The sequence below is a fragment of the Trachemys scripta genome, chromosome 1 (assembly GCF_013100865.1).
Source record: "Trachemys scripta elegans isolate TJP31775 chromosome 1, CAS_Tse_1.0, whole genome shotgun sequence".
Lineage (NCBI taxonomy): Eukaryota > Metazoa > Chordata > Testudines > Emydidae > Trachemys > Trachemys scripta.
In genome coordinates this window covers 173,560,511-173,579,596 of record NC_048298.1, presented here as the reverse complement: position 1 = coordinate 173,579,596, position 19,086 = coordinate 173,560,511, and the positions used below count along the sequence as shown (strand labels likewise).

The 19,086-nt window shown below is 40.4% G+C and overlaps 2 protein-coding genes across 2 annotated transcripts in view; both read left to right on the top strand.

Moving 5' to 3' along the window:
- LOC117876980 (putative uncharacterized protein ENSP00000383407) overlaps positions 1-7,126 on the top strand; it is a 57,434-nt gene extending 50,308 nt beyond the window's left edge. The window contains exons 7-8 of the mRNA XM_034769670.1: positions 1,830-1,898; positions 6,992-7,126. Of these exons, the coding sequence (XP_034625561.1) occupies positions 1,830-1,898; positions 6,992-7,126 (204 nt within the window). The remainder of the gene's footprint in view (positions 1-1,829; positions 1,899-6,991) is intronic.
- A 1,364-nt stretch (positions 7,127-8,490) lies between these two features.
- SAMSN1 (SAM domain, SH3 domain and nuclear localization signals 1) overlaps positions 8,491-19,086 on the top strand; it is a 55,539-nt gene continuing 44,943 nt past the window's right edge. The window contains exon 1 of the mRNA XM_034792646.1: positions 8,491-8,706. The gene's annotated coding sequence lies outside the window, so the exon portion shown is untranslated. The remainder of the gene's footprint in view (positions 8,707-19,086) is intronic.

Below are 19,086 nucleotides of genomic sequence, written 5' to 3'. Positions count from 1 at the left end.
GCTAAGTATTAGGAAGCTTCCCTGGTCTCTGCCATCCCTCATCAGTGCAACAGGATTTGGGGTGTGCTCCACAATTCTTTCTCTCCTCTCATTCCCATCCGTTTGGGGGATCTATGGTACTGTTCCCCTACCCCAGAGGAGCAGCAACTGGGGTGTCTCTTGTTGCTTCCTGGATGGATTCCTAGGAGCTCCTTCTCAGGCATCAGAACTAGAGACGAGGTTTATTTTTGCTTTGAGCCTAGGAATCTCCTAGAGGCCTTTGAAACACCACAAAAAACTCTAGCCAAACACTTTAAAAATGGCCTCTAATTTGGGCTGCCTCCATTTTTGTTTTGATCTCTCAAAGGAAGCTGGAGCACCTCTAAGTTTTGATGCCAGTTTGAGACTTGCAAGATATGATTTTTTTTCCAGTGGCTGATTCTGAAAATATTGGCCTTTTTATGGATTTATTTTAGAATAACAACTTTACTGAACGGTTATTACCCCTGCCATCTGTGAGAGTGAGTGAGGCTCAGTGTAAAATTGATGTAGTTGCCTTTTTTAAGTCTCTGAAATGTTGTTATCATCATTTTTCACTTCCACTTTTTGTCCAGGATCTGAACTGGAAGAGCCCAACATTGTGGGAATGTTGAATAGAATAAGCAAACATTTTATTATTTCTCTCTCAACTTTAAAAATAATCTAATAGACTTCTCTGACTGCTTTTAAAACTTAAATCCCTCTTCAGCCTACAACTTGATGCCTGATTTTATTCCAGGACTACATGAAAAGCCCTGAAAAAAGGGGCGTGCAAGGGAAATACAGTTTGAGGTTGAGCAGCACGAATGGCCCTGCAATAATTATAGTTTACTATAAAGCGTATCTCATGGAAGCTTTACTCTCAGCATTTATTTTCATATCCTTGTTCTTGTTTGTTCTTCTCTGGCAGCACTCACTTGATGGCTCAAACCCGTTGTAGCATATTGGGAAGGATATAAAATATGAAATAATAGTCTTTGGGCTAATACATTTTCAAAAATGTTTCATGCCTCATTTCTCATGTAAATTCTTAGATTGCATTCAGCCTTCAAAATGTCATTCATATTCATGAAGAAAAGAGGGCTAGCATTCATTACTTTCACTGATAAGCTATAAGCACTGTCAGGCATGCCCACCAGGGACTGCATCAGTGTTTTCTCCATGATGTTCCTATCATGGGGACATTATGACCAGAGGAATGGTTTATGGACACATGATAAAAGCATGTGGTCTGTTCTTTTCTTATTTCCTAGACCTCTGAGAATCCTTCCACTCCTGCATTTTTAACCTTATTCAAACTCACACCCTCAAGGTTCTTCATTCTCACCCTCAAGGTCCTTCCAGCTAAAGAGGCCTGATGGAGACACTCTTTGGGAATCATTAGTGCCATTCCTACATCAGCTGGAGGAATCATTGTTGAGAATAGTCTGGTTCTCTGTAGCATTCCCAACCCCTAACAGTCTGGAGGGTGGAGAATCGAGACCCGAGCATCCCAGCTGGCAATGTACAACTCTGTCACTAGATCAGTGGGCTAACCCCTGATCTGCTCATATATGCAATGATGAACCCAACTTGCGATCAGCAGAAAGGGAAAATAATCTTAGTTCTGAGACAATTGATGAAATAAACACAACACCAAACTGCCTTCTGACAAATCCAAAATGCTGAAGTGTCAGATACAGTTTTTATACACAGGCAGTACAACTTGGAGAGCTTGCAGAGCTCTCACAGTTCTGTTTTATAACATTTGCTCTTACATTCATGTTTTTTTTCATATACTATCTATTGGGGTTTTTTTCCTTATGGTCAAGGTGATGACTTATGAACAGTGGATCCCACCTCGAGTTCACGGTCTGACTGAGCCCAGTAACAGTGAAATGGTGAGTTATGATCAGAACTTTTGTATTTTTCCTCAAATGAGAATGTTCTGCAAGAGTGGATAGTTTGACCAAGATTTCTTTCAAAATTTTGCGATCTGAAATCCAGTGAAAGCCCTCTTTCCAGATCTACAGTATTAGTGGCAGTGATTATATCCTTTATGGAAACAGAATTTCTAATTCCTGTTAGGTGTTCTTTCCTCATGGAACCACACATCTGTTGCCCCCACCATCAGCCCTGCTTAGTTAGGCCAAATGGTAGGTTGAGGCCCAGGGTTAAAATAGCAAGATTACTGAAAGGTCAGGGTTGAGTTTCATGAGCAGGGATGTGTGAAAGAATTTTTCACAGTACTGCCTGCATCATGCCTGACCATTGCTCTAGTAACTTTCCTGAGTACTATATTAACCCAATTTTCTTGATTTAAAAAATCAGCACATTTTGCAAATCAGTTCTACCATACAAATGCAGCAGCAAATGTTTTATCATAGCATAGAATTCACATATTTATAGCCCATCTGGAAATTACATTGGAAACTACCAATACTTTCCAAAGAAATATTATAAAAATATTTCTCATAGTTAGATCATCATAATACTACAGACAGGAAGACAGGTTTATTTACTCTGTTATGTTTAGTTTGCATTTTTGCAAGGCTAATAATTGCTATGTAGTTGCATAATTATTTGGGACCTACAAACTAGTTTAGGAAATAATCACACAGGCCAGATTCTGCCATGCTTATTCATGCTGAGAAACACCATGCTTCACAAGTAATCTGACTGAAACCAACGTAGTTTCTCCCCAAATTAGGTATTACTAAAAGTGAGTAAGGGTGTTAGGATCTGGCTGATAGTGCAGTTAACTTTTATTTCAAAATGCTGTTTTATCACCAGATTAATCCACCCAACAGCTGTGGGAGTAGGGCTGTCCAATGTATTTGTTGGGAATAATTTATCGGGCCAAATGTAACCCTTTTCTGTTCACATATTTTTCATGAATAGACTTTTTAATGTTTATAAATTTATTATTCATTAGTGTTCAAACTGTGTATGCAAGTAAAATTCAACTAATGGGTGGGTTGTTTACTTAGACTACTCATTACTAGTTATTTGTGGTGTGTGATTAGTCACCTAAATGACATAGTATTTCTGCATGACTAAAACTTGTTAAACTGGAGAATAATGAATATGCATGTGTGCATAAAGGCTCTTTCTCTGAGGTAATTATGGTGGGGAGAAAAAGCCATTCCCCAATGTTTGTGCAAAAACAAATACTCACCCAGAGTACGGGAACGGGGACTAAAAGGAGTCCCAAATGTGGTTGAAGTGAACAGCTGTTTGGAATTCAAACATCTGATTATGAACACTGTTTTTCAGTATTCACCCAGTGCTCTCTGTTAACTATTATCCTAGTTTTAGGGAGGGGAAATGCAGAAAGGAGACTTCCTCAAGATCAGGTTGCATTATCATCAGAGCCAGTAGAACAAGTAGTTCTTGTCTCAGCAATCCTGAGCTGAGACTAGCTGGGATGCTGATTCTCACTTAAAATAAGTACCCAGTAGAATCTTTGCCTGATACTGGAATCAAAACTTTAACATTTTTTTCACACCTTCACTTGGTGGTGATGGCCAAGTGTTACAAAGAAATTATAAAAAACAGCCATGAGATGGCTGTTCTTGTGACACTTGCCCACTCATCAGGAACAAGTAAGCACTAGAAATCTTACAGAATAGCCAACTCTCATGAGATTCAGGGCTTTGGCAGCATAGTTAACTCCCAGTATAACTTGAGAGTTACCCCTCACCCAACACCTGAACATGCACAATAATCTCTAGCTTGATCAAGCTAGCTGGTCCATCAGGGTGATGGATTGGAGCTTGAATGCCACCAAGATTCAAGCTAGTAGTGCGGTAGGGACTCAACTTCAGTGTAATTTCTAGAATAAGACAATTCAGCTATGTTAGGATAAGCAGCCAAACATTTGGATTTGGATGCTTAGTCAAAGCAAAACTCCAGATCTTCTAAAAGCTCCCCTGCCACTAATAGATATTACAAGGTTATCTGTGTCCATACCAGATAGCTATTTTGTTTATTATTACATTTAACTAACATTAGACACTCCCCAATAAGTGCTTTTTAAAAAAAACAAAACAAAAGAGGATTGCACTTTATCCATTAGTAAAATTATCTGAGTAGATTATGCGCCCTTTTATCTTGATGTCCCCTAAACATAAATCCCAGATCAGAACCCCAGATCAAAAATTCCTGGGCCTGACTCTGCATTGCCCTTGTGTAATCATTGACACCTGTGCAAAGTGAGTGCTTATCAGAGTTCTCCACTCACACACAAGTGTTAACATTTTACACTCCCTTTGGCACATGCTTTGCAAAGTAGATTCACGAGGTCCCAGACAGGGAGAGAATTAAATCCCATATTTCTGTACTGGTGTGAACCAGAACCTGAATCTGAACATGCTTGAGCTGTGGGGGCTTTGAAATCTGACTCAGAACCTACCGGGTGTTTGGATTCAGCCAAAGACTTGCACTGAGAACTCAGGTCCAAAGTTTTGGACTTCTCACTGTATTTCTCATGAGAGGCTCTAGGGCTGGGTTCTCAGCTGGAGTAAGCTAGCATAGTTCCACTGAAGTCAAGGGAGCTATTCTAGTGCTAGGGAGCTGGCTTCTAATGCCTAAATTATATAGAATGTACAAATATTGAAACTCATTTAATCTTTCAGACAGTGTTCTGATGAAACGTTTCTCTGAGTTATGCTTGGTTCAACACAATTTCTACTATTCTATGACATCTCAAGAGCATATTTAGTCTATAATTTTTGCTCCATTATTTTTTTCAGTCCTTTAGCCCTGTCCATTTCTTATAAACTCAATGCAACTTGTGCACTGCAAGGGCTATAGTTTAGGTTGCAAATCAACTTTGATTAGAACTTGCTTAGGATTTAGTACTTTGTGGGTTTGCCAATGGCCACTATTGTTCCAGCAAGACAGTGAAACAAAGTCACAATGCAGTACCTTCCTTAAAAACACCATTTGCCTTTCCACTGCACATTTAGTGAGTGTTTATTTCTGCTTGCAGCAGTTTCAGGGTTCAACACACCAATATCTGAACTGCTGGCATCCAAAGTGTGGAAATCTCTATTCACAAGCATTGTTAGGTTGATCCATTGAGCAGTATTTTTGAAATCTGAAATGAGTGTATGTTGTGCCTCCTTTATGATGGCTATTGCTGGATGCTACTCTGTACCGTGTGAACGTTTGTGCTCCGCAAGTGCCTCATCCTACATTTCCTGCACCAAAGTGAGAGCTGAAGGCATGTTGAATCTCTCAAGCTCAATCCTTACATAACCTACCAGTGTGCATTAATTAGACTGTGCTGGCAGAAATGATGCAGACCCGACCTCCTTTTCTGTCTTTGTCTTGGCGTGGAGGATTATGCATATGAGGAAGCAGAAAGGAACTTTGATGTGTGACTTAATTGGTGGGGAGAGTGCGACAAGGTCTGTGAATTACTTGCTGATAACATCAGCATTGGCAATTAATCATTTGTAATATTACGGAAGAGGTTTTGACATACTAGACTAAATTCTCTGTTGCTGTAAATGGGAGGCACTCCACTGAAGTCAATGGAGCTAGATCCATTTACACCAGCAGAGAATATGCATTTAATTAGAAGATCATAGTTAGCATTGTGCCAAAATCCACCATTGTAAAACACAACCATTCATAGTTTTACTCCTTTTATTTATTTATGTTTGCTGGTTTCCACTGAAAGGCAGTTACCACAGGTGCCATTTGACAATGGGAAACAGCTTGCTTGCTACTGAAACAGAGAATTTCTGCACCCAACTCCAAGGAGAAAGTCGCAGCTGGGAATAGAACTCAGGAGTTCCTGGCTCTCTATATGCCCTATGTTCAATCCACTCTATGTCTACAGTATATAATAATATAGCCATTTATATTAATAAATACCGTTTAAATCCAAACTCTCTAATAGTTACACACATAGAGATGTTACTTAATACTAGAAGCCTTTGGAACCTAAACTCCAAACTCCTGGAGGATTGTTTGTACCTAATAGGTATTGTAATAGTTTTGTGATGTTGGAAAATGCCCAGTAAATGTCTTATTTTCTGGATGACTTGAAGTTAAGCTAGGAAGAGAAGAAAGGCCCCAGTTTAGGGAAACATCCCTATTCAGGAAAGCACTTAAGCACAAGTCCAATAGCTCAACAGAGCTGAGAGGTAAGCACATGTTAAAAGTGGAGCACATGCTTAAGTGCTGCCCTGAATAGAAAAGGATTTTAAGCCCATCCTTAAATGCTTGCTTGAATTGTGGTTTCAAAAGCAAATGCTTTTGCCTGGTGATATTAATCAGTTCTGTGGAAGTTTCCACACCATTCGGAATCATCACATGTAATTTGAGGGCTGTGATATTTGGGAGCCACGAAGGTGAGCAGCATGCGCACAGAGCTAGGGCTGATGGGTCTCCTGATTTTCCCGTCAAGTTTTTTCTCGGGTTGCCCTCTTGTCATCACATACGTGACCTCAAACGTGCCGCTCGAGACTCACCTTCCAAAGCCACTGCGGAGATGATTAATCCTCATCTTGTTCACTGATCCAAAGTGCTTGGCTATGATGCTGAACTTCCTTGCTCCTCAAAATAAACAATAGAACAGGGGTCGGCAACGTTCGGCACGCGGCTCGCCAGGGTAAGCACCCTGGTGGGCCGGGCCAGTTTATTTACCTGCTGACACGGCAGGTTCGGCCAATTGCGGCCCCCACTGGCTGTGGTTCACCGTCCTGGGCCAATGGGGGTGGCGGGAAGCCGCGGCCAGCACATCCCTCGCCCGCGCCGCTTCCTGCCACCCCCATTGGCCCGGGACAGTGAACCGCGGTCAGTGAGGGCCGCGATCGGCCGAACCTACCACGTCAGCAGGTAAATAAACTGGCCCAGCCCACCAGGGTGCTTACCCTGGCGCGCCGCGTGCCGAACGTTGCCGACCCCTGCAATAGACCATCTTTATAGTACATTATAATGTTTATTATTTATTCTCATTTTTATTTTGTTTTTCAATTAGGTTCCAGAATCAGACGATAATAAAGCTGAATCAATGGGAACATTAAAACGATTGCAGAAATTGGTCCGAACCAAGAAAGCCAGTATACATAGTTTGGATGATGTCAAACATGTTTTGATACCTCTCAGTAAGTAAAGAGCCATTTTAGTGTACTCGCACACATTTGGAAAATGTCACTTTGCTGAAAAAGGTATAAATGATCTTGCTTTGATCTGGGCTCTGCTGTCATTGAAAGTCACTCTAGATCCTCTTTTCAACACCTTAGATGCCATACCAAATGTCACTGCACTGCTATGATATCATAACAAAGGTGATATGTGGAAAATTATTTCCCATTACATCCATTTATATTTAGTAATAAATACTGTTTCTTGCAACTGAGGGGGCTTGTGGGGAGTTATCCTAAATAGCTGAATAGAACACTCAGGCTTTCATCTTGGGGCCATTGTGTTTTTTATCAAGTTTCTCAGCTTTATCTCACATTTTGCATGAAGAAGGCAAAATGCACAGAAGAAAAGATGATGTTTATCAGTCCTTGAGTCAATAGTAGTAGGAGGTGCCAGAGAACACAACAATCTGTGGCACAAGAAGTAGGTTTTTGTTGCAACACACCTGATTGCTTGGAGTATCCCAAAGTTGATGCCAAGCAGGTATTCTAAAGCTGATGCTGAACCCAAGTTATTTTCAAGTGCTTTCACCAGATCACCGATCAGATTGTGTAGCCATTCTTTGCCTAAAGTGCAAGCATTAGCGTAGACATATGGTGCATTTATGTATAGGGTTATTTTTAAACTAATCCCAGAAAAATGAGTTGAGATCATTTAATGAACTGCTGCCCCGGCCGGATCAGTGATGCAGTGAAACCACATGAGGAGATTCAGAGTTCAGCAGCTACTTTGAGATTTCCATGCATAAACTATGAGTAGGTAAATTATTCAGGAAAATATTCTGGTCTCTGTCAATTAGTCTCCTAAACCAAACTCACACATTGTGTGAGTATTGTATCATAATGATGTTTGTATAATGAAGTCACCATATTCAATGCAGAAATTACCATTATAATGCCCTATGGAACCAGCAAAATTCTCCAGGCTTCTGAGGGAGCAGCAAGATATTTTATCAAATGGAAAATAAATCCTGCTTTAGCTCTAGAGGATAGAGTCGTTGACCTATTAATCGGTCTTTTCCATCTCTCTAATTGCCATTATTCTTTGAGTTTATAGAGTTTTTGATTGCTTTCAGTATATACAACTCATTGGGCAACATTGCAAATGGTAGCAAACGTTCTGACTGCAAATGCAACATGTTGTAAAAAAAAAATCTTTTACATTTTTAAAGATCCACCTCAAGACTCCTGTCTCTCTGAAGAGGAGGAGGAAGCACTGATTTCCTGCATGAAACTAACCAAGTCCCAGGAAAAGAAGGTCTGGAAAGACAATGCTAGGCTAAAGAAAGAAACTGACACTAGAGCAGATTTTATTTCTGCTTCGTTGGGAAGATCTTATACTTCTAGACTGAGCAATATAGGAAATATTTCCATCCATTCAGAAACTGAATTTCAGCTATGGAGTGACTGGAAGCCCTTTCCCAATAATCAGCTCTGCCCATGTGATTTTGTGATCTCAAAAATAGAAAAGTGGGAAAATTGTACTTGTTGTTCTCATCATCCGCATCTTACTTGCTCCGTCACTGATGTGGATCTTCCATATTCATGGGTAAGTGGTTTCCTTTGCAGTTAAATGTGTCAGAAGTGGAAACTTATTGAACACCAATTTAAGAGTCACTAGAATTTAACACATGGTTATCAAAAGTGAAATAATGAGGGAGGGAAATTCAAAAGGTCAAATTCAGATCTGATGTGAACAGCTGAACTCCATTTGAGTTGCGCCCACTTACACCAAGTTTGGATTTGGTCCAGGATATACAACTTGCAACAACATAAATACCAATGGTGCAGCGGTTTTAATATTTTACACCACCATGTGATCTATCAGGGTGTTTAAACTTAGGATCTTTCTATATGTCTGTACAACAGTACATTAGGTTCTTTAGACATTCTCGTACGGCGTGATCCAAAGCCCACTGAAGTCAATGGGAGCCTTAATTGAATTAATGTGATACTAGTAATGAGCTCCAAAATTCTATCCAGAGGAATATCAGCAACCGGTGCAATTGGTAGTGGTAATGTTTGTGCCCTTTGTATCAAGAGGGACTTGATTTTGAGGAAACTTTTGTGGCTCTCGGGGATTCATGTAGCCATTGCTAGAGATGCAGAGTTTGATCTCCATTTGGAATAAGCTTTTTTAAAAAAGATTGTTTTAAGGGTTGTTTAAGGCTTCAAAGTCCCAGAGTGTGCCTGGATTGCATGGGGATGGAATGGTGCAGGGAGCCCTCCCTTCCCTTCATTGCTCAAATTTCAGCTCCTGCACTTTACACAGAGTAGGGATTGTTCCCTGCTAGCATCTACTGAGCTACTAGTTGCCGAAAGAGGTGCTGGGAAGAACCAAACAGTGGCCTCTAACCCTCACTGCGTCATGCCCATTTACTTCTGTTGTACTCGTGGTAGAGTCTGGTTCTCAATGTGCAGTGAGCACAGCCCTGAGGGAGCAAAGGCTGCTGCTGCCATCAGCTGGTGTAGTGGCCAGAGGGATACTCAGGTAACTGAAATGTTAGATCAAAGACTTCAGCCTTGTTTTGGATTATATTGAAGACAATGTGAGGTTTTCCCATTTTGCCTTGAATACATTTTTTTGTTGGGAATGCTGTAGACACGCCTCACTTAATATGAACATACGGTGGAAACATCAGTGTCCTTTCAAAAAATTCTGTTTAGCTTTTCACACAAATACTGTGGTTGAGATTTGTCCAGTGCAGGGTCAAGGTCAATTGCCAGCAAGAGTTGTTTTTTATTTCCTTTTTAGCGGGGGGGGGGGGGGGGGGCGCGGGGGGGGGGGGGGGGGGTTTGTTATTGAGCCATCTGCTTTCTTAATTAATAGTTTTCTCCCTGATTTTAATTTATCTTTGTGGGTTTAGACTCTTTAGATTCAGATTATAGAAGAGGGCGAGACATCTCATTCTCTCCGTCTGCATCCTACCAACCGGCTCAACAAAAGATTACAAGGATTAGATTTTCGGTTTTGCTTTTCAAGAATCAGTAGACGCCAGAAGTGGCTGTTTTGCATGTGAAAGAATCAGATTTAGGGGATGAAGTGGATGGCAATTTTGATGTTGATTTATCTATAACAGTAAAAATAGTGTATTTGAAAATATTGCCATCAACCCAATTTATAGTTAAGGAGTTTTAGTTTTATTGGCTTGGCTTGGCAGATATTCTCCTGCCTTTGGTCAAGTGTGAGGTGGAACAGACAGACTGAAGTAACTGTAATGCTAAAATAGATGTGGTTATGCCCTGTTTTAATGGGGCAAGAGGAGGGGAAGGGGAACACTCTACACACAAGAATAAGTTTCCAGGACTCATTTCAAATAGACATGCTGTCTCTGATCTAGTTTGGGGATGGGAGAGCACCTACATTTTAGGCTGGATGCAGTGTCATCCAGCCATGCCTTGGTTATGTACGCAAACTTGGGGACCTCAGCTTTACTTAAATCATGAATGGTTGGTGCCTAATTAAAAGGTGGCCTCATTAGTCAGCATGAAAGAAAGACATGAATCTCAATCTGACACCCTACCTTCCTGAGAGATAAGGAACAAAAAAACCCCAATGGAACCAAGACTAACTCACTCCAGGTTTTCCCTTCTGACTACTTCTCCTGCATTGTCTCTTCCTACCCACTACCTCAAGTTTCAAAACCAAGTGTCCCTTTTCCCAATTCTTCTCATCCCCAATGCATGGCAGCATTGTTGTATATTCTCAGCCATTTTAAGATGGCCTTCAAAGTGCTACGACTGGGTGCCAGAATAAGCAACTCTAGGACTGACTACAAAGGGTATTCATCTTCTGTCATGGCAAATCTGCACCTCACTGACCCATTCTATCCATCAAGATCTCTCACAACTACTAAATTGTAGAGAAACCCCAACCACATGGAACCCTTCAAACTCCTCTAGCTAAACTTTCCCCTGTCCTTCCTAATTCAGGCCATAGTAGAAGCATGCCTTGCTCTGATTCTTTCCTCTGTGAGTGTCAGAGAGAGAGAGAGAGAGAGAGAGAGAGAGAGACGGAACTAGGATCTCATGTACTGTCTCCAGCTTTATTATTATATGAAGGCTCATTATGTAGCATCAGAGCACTTTCAGATTTCAGTTCGGTAACAACGTAATATACAACCACATGGATGAATAGCTTCATTATCGGTCTATAGCTAAAGCACCATCTGTGCCTCTTCCACACGAGTTAACTTAGACACAGAGCGTTTTTCTGCATTGTTTACCCATTGAAAATATAATGGGAAATAGAGCAAAATTTTGCTGGGGACAACAGACCACCTTTTTAGCTTTTGGGAATCTCAGATGGTTTCTCTGTGCAATTATTGATATCAGCGCGTGTCCTGGAAAGATGTTATTCTTAGGAGAAAGTTTAGTATATTTAAAAGATGTACTGAATGATTCTTCAAAAATTAAAAGGTACCTATAGACACCGAAACTACTTTGCTGCATGCAACACTACTTCAAGTGTGTCGAGTAGAGAAATGAGTGTTACAGCCCAGTGTTAAATACTGTAATGTTAAGTGTCAGCTGAAAAACAGGAGGAAATAATGATCAGATGCCAGTTTAATAAGCACTTGACCTTTATGAGGGTGGTAGTTCCTTTTTTTTGGTCTCTCGCTCTTTCTCAAGCTATTCCACCAACGTCAGTTGTTTGTGGCTTGGACTTTTCTTAACACTTTGTGGATTACTAGAAACTCTTCTTGTGCTATCTATAATTTAGAAATCTTGCTATCCAGACAGGGCAATAGTCTACTTAGAAGTGCCACATCCGGAAAGCAGTGATCATAGCACTAGGGCTAACCTCCAGTTGTTAAAAAAAAAACAAAAGTTTTGTTTGGTATTTTTAACATAGTCCCATACACTGTATTCAATACAGGACAAAATAATTGCTTTACAAAATATGTTATACTATTTATTTATTTATTTATTTTATAGAAGTATTTTGATCTTGGACTTGAACAAAACAGTAGCCCAGGTATTTCTTTGAAGTATATCTTTCTAATGTCACACTTGCGATACTAATATATTCTTGGCTGGGTAACCTTTATAAGACATTGTAATGGACCATTATGTGGGTGCTATCATGAGTATTGTGGTATACCAAAAGTTTTCAGACAGCTGTGTGGCTAGCGTACTGTGACTGGGTCCCCAGAGTGCAACCTGGACTGTGGGACTGCTGAGCCCGCTATCCCACCAACACCGGCTGGCCCTCACACTGTGATGCTGATGTCAAGTTACAAGCCTCTGACAGGCACTACACTTATACAGCCATCCACAGGTAGGGACATACCCAACTATGTTACATGAATGATCTCCCAGCCACTCATGAACCAACAATAAAGAGACGCCAGGCAATTCCTCCCTGCTCCCCAGCCTCGCACCCCAGAGCTGTACCATCTTGCATTGGTCAGAAGCTGGCCTGTAAAAATTCATTACCCAGTCCACCCCACCCTCAATGTGGAATGGACATACGCTAGCCTTTGTAAACTGAACTGAGATTTCCCAAGCGCTTCAACCAAAAGACACTATTTTAGATAAAATATAAAACAGATTTATTTACTACAGAAAGATAGATTTGAAGTGATTATAAGTGGTAGGCTTAAAGGTCAAACTTAGTTACCTTAGGAAATAAAAATAGAAACATGCATTCTAAATCCTAAACTTTTAGTCTAAGCAAGAGTTAAATTATACAGTTTTTCTCTCCCTGACAGATGGTACAAGCAGGTTACAGTTTCTCAATATACAGACTGGAACTCTTTTCCAGCCTGGGACCAAACTTCCCTAGTTGAAATTCTTTGTCTTCCAGACGTGTTTCTGGGTGTTGAGATGAGGGGGCGAGGGATGGGGAGGAGTGAGGCCAAGTGATGCTATCACTTCTCTTTTATGCTTTCTTCAAGCTTTCTGGAAAGATATTTGTTGTGACGTGGGTTAGTTCACCCCCAAGGTGTACGTGCCTTCTCCGAGAAGTTTCACAGATAGTGGATTGTGTGTTGAGCTGTTAATCACCTGTCTGGCTACTGATGGCTACTCCTTTGATGCAGCTGAAAGGCTGGCTTGTGGGTGTTCCTGATCTCACAACGTATTTCAGTAATATATATATATAGCAATATTTCATAGCCTGGTGTATAATGACAGCACATATAATCCCACAGAATATTAATATTCAACAGATCAACACTTTTAAAATGATACCTCATAAGGAATACTTTCTATAAAACATATCATCATTGTATGCCAGTAGTGACTATGGGGGTTCCGGGGTGCTACTTTGAAGTACAGAGTGTCACACATACCAAGTACATTGTTGTGAAAGATGGTGTGGTCCATTGTGTAAAACAGTGGCCTGGGATGCAGAAGATTTGAGTTCTGTTTCCTACTGTGCCATTGAGCTGCTATATAAGTCACATAATCCCTTTTAGAAAGTTTTTTTATTCACTTTCCCACAATTGGGGTAAATTTATTAGATCCCAGTTATTACAACAGTGGCTTATTCTTCCCCATCTGCAAAATGAGAATAATAATACTTATTCCACCCTTTCACAAGGTGCTTTGAGATCTACAGCTGCTAGGTACAAAATAAGTGCTAAGTATTATTATCTCTTTCGTAATATACTTCGAGATATACAGATGAAAAGTGCTACATGAGAAATAGATATTGTTATTATTTTATTATATGATTAACTTGAAGGGAAGCTTCATACATTGTCCCCTGATACTATAGACTGGGTATCCCAAATTTTGAGGCTGCTTTCCCTCCTGTGCACCCCTGGCAACCTCTGGCCTTTCTTCTCCCAGGACCAGTTCTACTGGTCACCATGGCCACTTCCCGGCATCTTTCCTGAGCCTGTAGTTGCACAGTTGTTTCCCTGCTGACCTGCTTTCCTTCTCAGCCCTGCTCATGGCCACTACCTTGGCCTGGCTCTCCCAGACTTCAGCTGCCATCATGCTCTTCTTCCTGGCTTTCATAGCTTCCTCCCCTCCCTGCAGCAAGTTCTTGACTGCTTCCTCCAGTTTTTTACTTGCATTGTGGCATTGTCTCCTGTCTGTCACCAGTGTCTCCCACAACACACCTTTCAAGATCCATGAGTCCTACACAAACCTATCACAGCATTAGATGCCTCAATAACAACTATGTGGGTGAAACCAGACAATCAATACACTCTCAAATGAACTCTCACAGAAAAATGATAAAAGACAAAGACAACACATCATCTGTGGGTGAACACTTCACAAAGCGATCACTCTATATCTGACTTCTCAGTCCTCATCCTCAAAGGAAAGCTGCACAACACTTTCAAAAGACAAACCTGGGAGCTTAAATTCATAACTCTGCTAGACACTAAAAACCATGTACTGAACAGAGACATTGGATTTATGGCTTATTACAACAATCTGTAACCCACTAAACACCAGAGCGCCCCACCCCCCATCCCCACAAGCTTTATTTTCTCCTTTTCCCCCCTGTGACTGGAGAGGTGTTAATTGGTCACTTCACCTTGAATGGTCCCTTGAAATATGTATTAACTACTTATGCTAAACAATTTGTTCCATCTTATATTTATCTGTGGCACTCTCAGGGTATGTCTCCACTACCAAGGTTAAAGCACTGCTGCGGCAGTGCTTTAACGTGGCTGTGTAGTCATGGCATCAGCACTGGGAGAGAGCTCTCCCCACACTGTAAAAAACCACCCCCACGCAGGGAGTAGCTACCAGTGCTGGGAGCATGGCTCGGTGCACTGTCTACACTGCCACTTTACAGCACTGAAACTTGAATCGCTCAGGGTGTGTTTTGTCACACCCCTGAACAAGAAAGTTTCAGTGCTGTAAAGTGGCAGTGTAGACAAGGCCTAAGTACATGGCCCAGATCTGAATAAGGGCTCTGTGTAAGTTGGAAAGCTTGTCAACACCAACAGAAGTTGTTCCAATAAAAGATATTTCCTCACTCTTCTTGTCTCTGTAATATCCTGGGACTGACACTACAACAGTGCATACTTACTGTTCCTGATCATCATGGTTATTTTAGGTGTTACCTATTAGTTAAGTTCTGATGTGGGCCCCTGGCTGTCTTATGGTGACTAGTGACCCGATCATTATCCTCCAGGTCATTGTAGCGGGTGCAGGGCATCCAGTAATGAACAAACAGAGAAAAGAATATGCACTTGTGCTGCAAAATTTATTTTAGGAAGTCGAAAGCTTCCAGTTCTGCTTTTTGGCTGTCTCAAGCCTAGGGGACATTTAAAAGAAATATTTCTACATCACTGCAGACAAGTTAGTGTTTCCTGCTGAGCAGAACTGTGGGCTTTTTATAGTTTTTTTGGGTGTGCTATTTTCATAAGATACATGGCCATCAATTGGTTTGTTTTGGGGTTTTTTTGTTTTTTGTATTTTTACATCTTATCCCTTTTGATTGCTACAGGCCTGCCCATTGCTTCAAAAAGAATTCCAGATTAAATTTAGAATTCTTAATTGGCATGTGTGTAACTGTCATATTGGGAAATCTAAGAAGATCTTTTCTGAAATATACATTTTAAAATTGGATAACTAAAGAGCTGGGTATTATTATGATAACTGTAGTTATCCCAATTTCAGGAAGTAGCTAATATTTCTAGGCTGTGGATATTACTTATTTTTATTACAATAGCACCCAAAACGTGCTAAACTCTACACAGGAAAAAGGGCCAGATTTTCAACAGGTTTAAATCTGTGGTTTCATAGGAGTCCCCTCTACATCACCAGTACAGTAATTTTTGGCCACTTTTCCGCATAGTCATTAAGAGACAGGCTGCAACATCTCCATTTGCATTGGCCCATCTCCCTCTGTGGTTACGCTGCTCACACAACCCCACTGTGGGATTTAGGGGATGTGGAAGAGATGGTGCCCATCCCTCATCACCAGGGGGAATCTCACCTTATGGTTTTGGGTATTTTGAAATACCTTGCTGAGATTTTCAGAGCCACCTAAGGGAGTTAGACACATTATCCATTCTTTTTAATGGCAGATATGTGTGTAAATGACTGAGATTGGACCATTTCTTTTACATTCCAGGACCGTGTCTTGGAAATTTTGTATTGCTGGTGCTGCTAAAATAGAATATAATTAAGAGATTGTATTTACAGTAAGTATTTTTTAAAATAAAACTGCTAATGTCAGTTGTATTGTTTCACTGACAGCTTGTTGTAAGGGAAAGTTCCTGTTTGCCTGTTACCAGATCTGCTGGCTTTGTTTCCTACACAGTTACTTGGTTCTCCTGAGCTACAGTGATTCCTGAAAGGGAAGTGATTCCTGAATTGCAGGGAAGTGATTCCTGAATTGCAGTCATGGATCTATTTGAAGGGAAATATAATAGTTGGGAGTGTTATGTGGAAATTCAGCATTTCATATGCTTGGTCTTTGTGAATGTTATGAACATTTGCAATTAAAAAAAAAAGATGAAGGACTGATACCTGCTGCATGAAGCATGATTGAGAGTCAAATTTTAATTAAACTAAGTGCAGCTGCTGACAAAGTACTGCCAATGGAACGTACAACTTTCCCTTGGCATCTTCTAGAATTGTCAAAATGATGCAGTGATGCATACGCAAAAGAAAATTAAATGTTGTCTGGCTAGTATTTTACATACGTATGCTATTATAATACTGCCTTTCCCTGGATCATTTTCTGTTGTCAGTCTGGTATTTTATTACTGACTTTTGGGGAGATTTTTCAGAAGAACAATCTTTTTATGGTAGATCACCTCTCCTCTGACTTTGCTAAATGAAGCAGCTCTTCTGAAGAACTACACAGCTATCCTTGGATGCTATGCTTTGCTATCACATTAAATTCCTAGTTTTGACCAATGAGCCCACACCGTTTAAGGCTTATCTCCTTATGGCAGCCTGTCTCTTTAGATACAGTTCACCTCTGTACAGAGGGCTTAACTGCTGCAACTTGTCTCTCTGCATAGGGGTAAATTTTACACTTATGGCTTGACGTTACGCAAGGCCTATTAAAGTCAGTGGCAAGTGATGTTGGATCTTAAGGTTCAGGGCTACAAAGTGCTGAAGATTCTGCCCCTGATTCAGTAAAGTACCTAAGCCCTGATTCAGAAAAGCATTTAAGTATGTGTTTAAGTCTATCTTTATTCAGGACTACATTTAAGCATATGTTTAACTGTAAGCATGTCTTTAAGTCCCATTGGATCCTAGTTATTCTCTTTATTGGACTGATTTATTTTTATGCTTTAAAATTTTGCCCTCAAACCTATGGTTTAGGATAGGTGCTTCATAAATTGTATTGTGAATACAGAACTGCAGAACTAATGTAGAAATGGAGGCGAAGTCACGTGATATCAATGCTGAGCAATGGTGTGACAGGTGCAGAGAGGATTTCCAGTGCCAAGATAATATGATACCAGAGAAGAGGGGGAGGGATAGCTCAGTGGTTTGAGTCTTGGCCTTCTAAACCCAGGGTTGTGAGTTCAATCCTTGAGGGGGCCACTTAGGGATCAGGGGCAAAATCAGTAGAAGGTAGGGGGCTGGACTCAATAACCTTTCAAGGTTCCTTCCAGCTCTATGAGCTAGGTATATTTCCATATATATATATATATATGATATAATATCAGGAACATTAGTGTAAGGGCACCAGTTTAATGGATATTCTGTAATTAATATGCATAAAGATTGTCTAGTGAAAGAAGGGCTGCTGTTCTGAGAACCTCCTAAGCCCAGACAAATTTTATTCCTAGTAGGAATGGGTGAACTTATTTTGTTTAATTTCTTAATGTAAATTGAATGCTGTTGGCTTTGCATTTGGTTTACAAAGGGACAGAAAAATATCAACTGAAAAACAGTGCCAGGAAAGAGAATATCAAATTTGCTTTCTCTGATACATATGTAAAGCAAATTGCAGATTTGCACACACAAATATTCACATTAGAAGTTTAATTGCACTGTCATCCAGAAGCGATAGTCTGTGATTAAGCTGATCAATCATAACTAATCAAGGTAGCTCAAACTGCTAAAATTCAGAGAACAGTTGATCAAATAAATGTGTAGACAAAATTCACTGAATACTGTTGAGGTTGAGGAAATAATCTGATTGCATACATTTCATGAGAAGAAGAGAAAACCAAATTAATCAGAAAATGTTGCAACTTCTTGTTCAGCTCTACTTACAAATTAAGTTCAATTTTACACAACAAGAAGTAATGACAGCCAGTGAATGGGGACGGTTAAGATCATTTAAGATCATGTGCTATGCTTTGTTTTAAGCATTTATTGGTTCTTATATTTAGGTTTTCATGAGTGGTTTTAATGCTTTTTTTTTTCATTTTATTAAATATCCTCAATAGAACGTAAAATACTGAGAAAACCCTCTAGAAAAATGAATATTTACCATTTATATTGAAGTAATACCCATTAGTCCCAACTATGCTGCTAGCTGCTCTACAAACTCACAAGACAGTCCTTGCCTCAAAATGTTTACAGTTTAAGGCTCCAGTCTTGCAACTGGATCTGTGCAGGTGGAAAAGGTCAACGGTATCCACTAATTTTGGGTGCCCAATTTGAGACACCTAGGGAAGATTTTTTTTTCAGAGTACTTAGCATTACATAGCACTTTATGTTCAAAGCACAGCACCTATTGACTTCAGTTGCAGCTGAGAATGCTCAGCACTTTTGCAAATTAAAACCCAGAAATTAAGGAATAAACAATTAGTGACCATCCTTGAAGGCTTTGGTTCAAGTGAGTTGTCCAGCATCACATAGAAACTCTGGCAGAGACAGGATTAGAATCCAGTTATTCAGGGCAGTATTCAAGTGCTTTAACCACCAGATCAGCTGTTAGTACACTAGCCTAGGACTAGCAAGGCCTGGGCTCAATTCTCAACTATGCCACAAACTTCTTGTATGGCTCGGGCAAGTCACTTCTTCTCTAGACCTCCACTGT